The 8,419-nt window shown below is 44.0% G+C and overlaps 4 protein-coding genes across 4 annotated transcripts in view; 2 read left to right on the forward strand and 2 right to left on the reverse strand.

Moving 5' to 3' along the window:
• Positions 1 to 8,419, reverse strand: part of LOC126564400 (pre-mRNA-processing factor 17) — a 375,930-nt gene that overhangs the window by 166,045 nt on the left and 201,466 nt on the right. The window lies entirely within an intron of this gene.
• Positions 1 to 8,419, forward strand: part of LOC126565285 (uncharacterized) — a 433,172-nt gene that overhangs the window by 46,721 nt on the left and 378,032 nt on the right. The gene's annotated exons all lie outside the window — the stretch shown is intronic.
• Positions 124 to 4,523, forward strand: LOC126565163 (E3 ubiquitin-protein ligase CHIP). The gene is made up of 5 exons (XM_050222311.1): positions 124 to 243; positions 3,549 to 3,889; positions 3,961 to 4,066; positions 4,148 to 4,204; positions 4,278 to 4,523. The coding sequence occupies exons 1-5, from the start codon at positions 124 to 126 to the stop codon at positions 4,518 to 4,520; spliced, it is 867 nt and encodes a 288-aa protein (XP_050078268.1). The 3' UTR covers positions 4,521 to 4,523.
• The window catches only part of LOC126560423 (uncharacterized), a 3,459-nt gene continuing 1,639 nt past the window's right edge, over positions 6,600 to 8,419 (reverse strand). Inside the window, exons 1-2 of the mRNA XM_050216383.1 lie at positions 7,435 to 8,419; positions 6,600 to 7,332 (exon numbers count right to left, since the gene is read on the reverse strand). The exon at positions 7,435 to 8,419 is cut by the window's right edge and continues 1,639 nt beyond it. Of these exons, the coding sequence (XP_050072340.1) occupies positions 6,600 to 7,332; positions 7,435 to 8,419 (1,718 nt within the window). The remainder of the gene's footprint in view (positions 7,333 to 7,434) is intronic.

The following is an 8,419-nucleotide window of genomic DNA, read 5'->3' on the forward strand; positions in this document are numbered from 1 at the left end:
GTGTGGAGCTGCTAGAAGAGCAAAAGTTCCATCGCTCCTTCGGGGTGCTCGTTGTACTAGCTAGCTCGAGATAAAAAAGAAATCTACTCCACACCAAACAAAAACCCCCCGACCGAGCAAACCATGAGCAAACATATGTACACAACGGCCAATCTGTCGGACGTGGAGCTGAAGGACCAAGGCAATCGGTTGTTCTCCGCACGAAAGTATGACGATGCGGTCAATCTCTACACAAAAGCGATCGTAAGTATTGCACCATCATCATCATCATCATCATTATCATCTGCTTCTGCTGTGATGCAACTGTTCTTCGGTCTTTCCATCTTCTGCAGTGTGTCAATAGTTAGCTCAAATCATTATGCACCTGGAGCGGGACATGTTGGGCCTACTTTTTAATCATGTCTGCCTTTGCTGCGCACCTTGCTGGAGTTCCCATCGCACTCTGATGTCAATAATCTGTCCATCGGAAACAGTTTGGCATTGTTTTCGTTTTATTTTTTAACTGATAACGTTTGTTGTGCCTTTCAACCAGCAATAATGGTGCAGCGATACGATTTCAGGCACGAAACCTGATTGTTATCCTAGCCGTGTTGGCATGAGGCAGCATGGCGTGCGTTCCTGATGGCGGCCCCGGAAGAATAATTTTTTTGTAGGGATAGTCCCGTGTCTGGCTCCCGGCCGCGTACGAAACCCGGGTGGGCTCTCAACCCATTTCAAGGTTATCGTTTTATCGATAAGATTGTGCTTTTTTATCCATGTCCCACCGCTCCATGACGATGCTCATGGGAGGAGGAGGTTTTTTTAGTTCGATTTTGTATCATATTGGGTATCAGAACTTGGGACAGAAGTAGAGGGTATGTAGAAGATTTTTAAAAACATAATTTCATTACCAGTGGACAGACCACTATTATTTAACAATATTGCCAAAAACTCAAAAATTCAGCAACACGGTCAGGCCGTTGTAACGGGAAAAAATAGTATTGTTTTAGATCAGGATGGCTTACCTAGGGTAGTTCAGTGATAATCAGTAAGTCCGATAAGCCATTAGATGGCCTACATGACCTAGAAGGTCGTTAAGCCAAAAAGAATAAGATGACTATACCACAGAAAACGGTCTTTGGTGAGCGATATCGGTGCCTTGTTACATGATTTTGTGGCCAATGAGATGGAGACACAGAACTCGGATCGCTATCGGTACAAGCCAGACGGGGTATCATACCAAACAAACCGTTCTACAATGGCTTTCTTGCGTGCCGTATAGCAAACTTGTTCCGGCAAAAGAAACACTCAAGAAAGTGTTGCCAAGATCCCAGCGCTAGTATTTGTGAGCTTCTGTAAGCGACCATTTGGTCCATATCATATTGGAAAAGCGATTAAAGAACTCGTAAAACACCTAAATTTTATTCAGAAAAATATTTTGCTCAACCACCTAATAGCTGTGAGATCGAACGCGTCATAGAAAACCGGTAGAAGCGATACATTTTATTGCTGCAGGGTTAATTGTTGATTGAGGCATTTGATAGACCAACTCGAGTTGGGCCTGACGATAGGATGCCTGAGAATGGGGACCGTTAGCTAACTAGCGCTAGATTAAATTACTTTTGGAATATCCTTCCAAATCGTTATTATTCTGATTAGAATAATATTGCTCGCTACACGGTATAACCATCAATATTTGGGGCTGCCTTCGAACGTAAACATTGCCTTACTGCTTGTGGCGATGTGTTATATTTAACACAATAATCCCACCTCGGTCTTTGCGTACCTTTGTCGTACCAGATTGTACCAGAATGCCGTCATGCGAACCTTGCTCTGACGTTATTTTCCTGTGACGATTTATGAATGGAACATTAAAAAAGCGTAGCAAGGCCGTAAGCTTTGCCAGGACGGGACCGCTTTCTCCAACGATCCAGACATGTTTGCTTGCTAATTGGATTGAATAGTCGTTCGACTACCGGCTCGCACCCGTCTTAGGCCACCCTTAAGGTGGTAAAATGATAACTTTTGCTTTGATTGTAGTGCAATAATCGAATGGAAGCGGGTTTTTTTTTTATTTTACAACAATAACTTTTCCTGTCGTCTTTGTCCCATTCCGGTGCTAGTGCGTTCAAAAGTGGTTGAACGATAAAAGAAAAGGCAATGACATCAAAAGGGATGACGGCGAAAAAGGCTTGCCGTATGTCCGTACAGTCGGGTAATGTACATTAATGCAATTCGAACAGTTGTGTGTGTGTGTGGCACACCTGAGTCCACACCGGCGTAAGTTTTGACCTACGCCAATGTGACCAACGTATGTTCCAGGAGAGCTCGCTGCGAACGTCGCACGTGACGCTTGGAAAGGGCACACGTGCAATGTTGCGCTATGCGAAGGTATCGTTTTTCAAATCAATGACGAACGCTATCATCCGGTCCTCTTACCAATTATGCTCCCTAAAGTTTGTTCTAAAGAACACCATCAGTTTCCTTATTCTTGTGAGGTAAGATGGGTCATATAATCGCAGCGAAATTGAAATAGTTGATTTAAAATCGATCTTTAACTATCGTATCTTATGCGAAGATTGTCTATTGATTCATTAGCATCCAAAAACGAGTTTAGCACATGCAAAAATAATGTGTATGCATGAAAGGAACTCATACAGAGACGAGGTAGGTTATTTTGACGAGGACAGACTTGTGAAAATTGAGGATCAATACGACAAAGATAAAGTATCTAATTGCCTCAGATTTATAGAGGTCGGTTGGAAAGCAGAATATCAGTTAAAACTGACACTATCGTAGAGCTGAACAATCAGGTGCTAAATGGCCTGGTAGCAAGACGAAAACGGCGCAGGTCTTCACACGTCAGGACCGGGGGTCAATTCCCATAGTGAGGACCGACTAACAGCAAGTCTAATCAGCCATTAAAAAATGGCTGCGTGGCCTTACCAGACCGTTAAGCCAAGAAGACGACAGTAAGATGATTCTGACTAAGGCATCAACTAAGTACCATAAGGCCGTTCGGGGGAAGGTTTTGCTCTATTGTTTTAGAATTCTTCCTAACCGTGGGATTCGAATAACATTAAATGAATCATGTCAGTCCCCCACCTCGAAAAGGGGCTCCGAACTGAAACCCAAAACGAATTGGGTGTTGTTCATACTGGCGGATTGGATGGATGGGATCCAGATTGCTGCCTGGAGAGTTCCCTTCGCTCGGTCCCAAGTCCGCATGATGGAGATATACAGGGGTCTCCATGAAAGGGTCTCAAAATCATTTCCACCTTTGTATGCTGCAGATTGTTTTACTTATTTATGTAGCTTTTTTTATTGAAGCTTGTTTATATATATTTAATGCATATATTAGGGATCTAACGTCTAACAGTGTCCTGGATCCTCAAATAAATTTTCTATTTGTCATTAGGATGGCGTATGTTGGTCATTGAACCAAAATCTCCCATTAAAATTATGATTCATTAGTCTTTCCTTGTATCATAATATCATAAGAAAATTCAACCTATTCTGTCTTGCAATAAAATCCTTTCATTCTCTCTATTTTCTTTATTTACCCCCAGATCAAAAACTCCACGAATGCCACCTACTTCACCAACCGCGCCCTCTGTCACATCAAAATGAAGCGCTGGGAGACGGCGTGCAGTGACTGCCGGCGGGCACTCGACATGGATCCGAACCTGGTGAAGGGACACTTCTTTCTAGGCCTAAGCCTGATGGAGCTCGAATCGTTCGATGAAGCGATCAAACATTTGCAGCGCGCTCACGATCTGGCCAAGGAGCAGAAGCTTAACTTTGGGGACGACATTGCATCGCAGCTACGGTTGGCCCGAAAGAAGCGCTGGAATATACAGGAGGAGAAGCGCATTTGTCAAGAGATTGAACTACAAACTTATCTCAATAGGTAGTTAGCGCTTTGTTGGGTGTGGACGAATGGTCGAAATGAAATTAATTTTTCTTCTTTCACCCCGCTAGACTTATCACGGAAGATATGGAAAATCGTCTAGCAAAGCTGAAGCTGGATGATACGATCAATGAGGAAACGCTCAAGGAAAAAGCTATCGAAATCGAGCGGGAAGGCGTAAGTGGTCACGCAAGTCCTGTTACTCTTAATATCCATTTCCCTCTATAATGTTTGCTCTCGGTTTGTTCGTTGCAACAGGAAAACCATATGACTGAATTAAACAATCTGTTTGCTAAGGTAGACGACAGGAGACGGGTAAGTAGAGAAAAGGGTGACCCTTAAATGGTTGATTGTCCTATTAATTGAAAAAAAAACCTATCGCTTTTAGAAACGAGAAGTACCTGATTACCTCTGCGGCAAGATCAGCTTCGAGCTGCTTGTAGATCCCGTAATCACACCGTCCGGTATGACGTACGAGAGGAAGGACATTGAAGAACATCTGCAGCGGGTTGGCCATTTTGATCCGGTGACGCGCGTGAAGCTTACCCAAGATCAGCTGATATCGAACTACTCGATGAAGGAGGTTGTCGATGCGTTCCTGCAGGAAAATGAGTGGGCATTGGACTATTAGTAAGAGCGAACGGGAACGTATCCTAGTAGAAAGGGGGGGAAAAGGAATTGTTAGTCAAGATGACGTTAGGCAGTAGAAGCGATACGTTAGGAAGGAAGGAATAATGTAAGTACGTAGCACTGTATTAAGCGTATCTTTTCGCTCCGTAGAACGATTCTCTCCAAGGTGGAAGGATGTGTGGTTAGTTAAATAGAGAAGTAAAAACCGGATTGCATTATCAGCCCCAGAAAAAAACAGCAGTCCAGGTATGTGTTGCAGCTAAGCTCTTGGCGAAAGGCAAATATGCGTGCCTTGAATGACCTCTAACCACCAGTCAAGCGCACGAGAGAGAGAGAGAGAGAGAGAGAGAGAGAGAGAGAGAGAGAGTCTTCAAACTCCCTTTTAAACTAGCAGAACAAAACAAAAAATCATAAACCCATTGCCCATTTTCTTTTCCCACAGCAGTTTATGTTCTCTTCTGGTCGTGCGCTTCTTTTCGATGTGATTTATGTAAGGGATGATTAAGTTATTAGATATGTATAACGTGTAAAAGATTTCGGCGCCAAGTAGTCAACGGACGCGTTTAAGAGTGCAAAAGCATAAAACGGCAAAACATTCAACAAACTCTTAACTCTCTTTAGCCATGGGGACAGTACTCCGTTGTTCGTGATAAGCTTCCCCCGTTTTTGAGCTCCTTATCGGTAGTATATGTATATGTTTAAAAAACCTAGTGAAAACCACCACGGAGATGCAACCATAAAGTACGTGTAAAAAAAACCCCCTTAAAACCCCTATTTCGGATATTGATGTTGGCATTTGCCCTGCAAAAAAAAGCTAAAGAACGATAGAGAATTCTTTTAAGTTTTTGGACATTACTGTTACAAGGACAGCATACTCGTTGAAAGCAATATACTTTTATTGACCTAATTAGTGAGGCCGCGGGACAGTTAAGACCGGCTTGTTAAACATATCGCGGTTTCCATTCTCTCTCTCTATCCCTGTGCAAACTTCAATCCGGATTTCGGAATTTATTGTTGTAAAAGTGGTTGTTAATGCTGGACCCCGATTATAGGATTTTTTTTTTTAAATAAATTTTCCATACCCACCTTAGTTGCTTACCTTCTTATTAGGGCGCTACAAACGGTTCGCAATCCCTATCTGTTACCATACTCCTCTTCTCCTAGTCCTTTAATCCAGCCATTTTGACGAACGCAGCAACGCCATGGGTCCAAGCCAAACTTGGCCTACTACGCCTCCTCTGTCCATGTGAAGAGCCTGAACATGACTGGCTCAACAATCTTTCTGAGGATCTTTCTCTACATCGCGACTACAAGGCATTCGTCAGCTTTGCAAATTAGAGAGCTAAAAGTCCGAATGCGGATGTGCTTTTTGACGAATTTAGGCACACAAAACCACTCGATGAATTGTACAGCAGTTTTATACCGCTTAAATCGACACGTTTTTGAAGCGACCCGCTGAGAAGAGAACAAGACAAGAGAGGAGCACACTGAATTCGCTTCCTAATGGCACATCAGTGCTGGTGAGGAATGGAAATTCATCTCGATATCTGAATCATTTGAATCTCACAGGGGAATGAGACAAGGTGACAAACTTTCCTGCCTACTCTTCAACATCACCTAGTGGAAGGCGTCATGTCATATTGACTCCAGAGTAATCCAGAGTAACCTGCAATTGATTCTGCAGTGCACTCCGGAATAGAATCTAGCGTTAATATCGAAGAATACTTCATAGTAATTACTCCGAGTTAATTCCGAGCAAACTCCGCATTAATCCGAAGTTTGTCCGGTATTTATATGTTGGAGTGGATTCATTAATCCACTTCGGAGTTCTCACCACTACCGGCAATCTTTGTCTTTATCGTAAACTCACTGGTGCTCGCCACCAGGCATCAGCGCTATCAATCCATCTTAATTTCGGAGTCATTTGCTGCCCTTAAACCCATCCTTAAATAATAATATTAACAAATATGTAGTGTACGTAATAATTTAAAACAACATATGCATTAATATTTTCAATTTTACAATCTCAGTTAGCAAACAAATAATTATTTTTAAGCCTTAATTAGTCCACTATGGCACATCACATTGGCAACAGCTTCTCTTTCAAATCTTTCATCCTACGTCCGATACCGGGCATCAGCAAGTTCGCTAAACTTTCCCCATCTGTTGTTTCGCATCCTTCGCTCGTTTCCTCAGCGGTTGGTTTTAAATGGGCATAGTAGTTAAACTGCTCCAGCCACACCTCATCACCATCCGCCGGTAGGCTTGATTTGTGTCTCGGAAACATTACCAACCCACCGCACTGTGGATAGCGTGGAATGGTATCGAAAAAATGCTGCAACACCTTCTCCGTTATGGAAAGCCGGTAATATTCGCGCGCCAATTCTTTCGATCCATAGCGAAACTTTCTCACGTGCGCTAGTGCTGCCAGTAATGCTTCCGTACCCTTACCACCGGTGGACATTCCCAGCAGCAGTAGGCACGCTTGCTGATCACGCACCGGAACCGAAAATAAACCGGCACTCGCTGGATTAATGTATACGGTGAGTGGATTCGATTGAAACACACCACAGTCGGGCCATCTGGTGGGAATGACCGAGTAGCGTACGGATTGGATGTGAAAACGGTGAAGAAATATCATGTGTTTTTTTACCGGACCAGTGCACGGTGTGCCGGTGGTTGAGCCTAGCGAGATAGCAGCTGCAAATGCTTGCCGTTGGTGCGTCCTTCTCGGTGCCTCGAAGCTAATATAAGGTCCGATCCGGGGTGGACTAATAGAAGGTTCTGCATCCACTTCCACCTTTACTGATTGTCTTTAATCGCACAAAAAAAAAGAAAAAATACGAAAAGAAAAAAAAAAGTTAGTTTTTTCCAAAACGAAACGTTAACTCCCGCGATCGTTTTTCTGGCCGTACCTACCCTTCAGCGAGCTGGTGGTGGATGTGGTAGGTTCGGTGCAGGATAGATAGTTCTCATCCTCGGTCGGCTCGTTCCGGGCCAATATGTCTATTACGCGTGCATTTATCGCATCAATCGATTTGTTGGGTTCGGAAAAGGTAAACTCATTACCGCTCGATAGCGTATCGGTGAGAATGATCGGATTTTCCGAAATTGGTACAAACTCAACCTCATCCTCATAGCAGGACGTGTCGGCTGGCAATTCGTTGACCGCTTCCTGTTTGACAGTGCTGGACAGGGTTAAAATGGACGTAGGAGGAATTGTTGCCATCGCAGGAACTTCGGGAGTTGAGGTGATCTGCTGGAACGGTGGTATGATGGAGCTTGGCTGAGATAGTGATTGGGTGGGATGTATGGGAACCGCCTCAACCGGTACGATCGCTTGGAAAGGTTGTATGGTTGTTGTGGTGCTGGTCAATTGTAAAGGATCTTGTGTGTTGGTAGGTTGCGATTGGATGAGACGTGTAGATTCTGCCGGTACGATCGCATGAAACGGAGGTACGGTTGTAGTGCTGTTGGTCAGACGTAAAGGATCTTGCGTGGGAAGAGGTTGCGATTGGGTAACAGTACCCTGTGATGACCGTCGTCTGTAGTTCGGTACCTGATTCTGGGTGGAACTAGCTGTCGGTGCGAACTCTTCACTTAGTGGAGTATTTTCTTGCTCTTGTTGTGACGGTTGCTGACTACTGGTGTCCTCCATTATCGGTACGAACGCAATCGAATGATGGACATCTTCATTCGACGATGCATCAACCGTTTCCTGCGGTTGGTCGGATGATGCTGGCGCTGTTGTTGTGTCAGTAATCAGCATTACGGATGTGTCCGACTCGTACGAAATTTGTGCCGTTCGTATCGGACAAGCTGCTCTTAAAATGGGATCCTTTTTCCTTGGTTTCGATTTTTGCGAGCTGGGAGTGGGTGGTGACGGTATTGGATTACTCG

Source organism: Anopheles maculipalpis, chromosome 3RL, assembly GCF_943734695.1.
Source record: "Anopheles maculipalpis chromosome 3RL, idAnoMacuDA_375_x, whole genome shotgun sequence".
Lineage (NCBI taxonomy): Eukaryota > Metazoa > Arthropoda > Insecta > Diptera > Culicidae > Anopheles > Anopheles maculipalpis.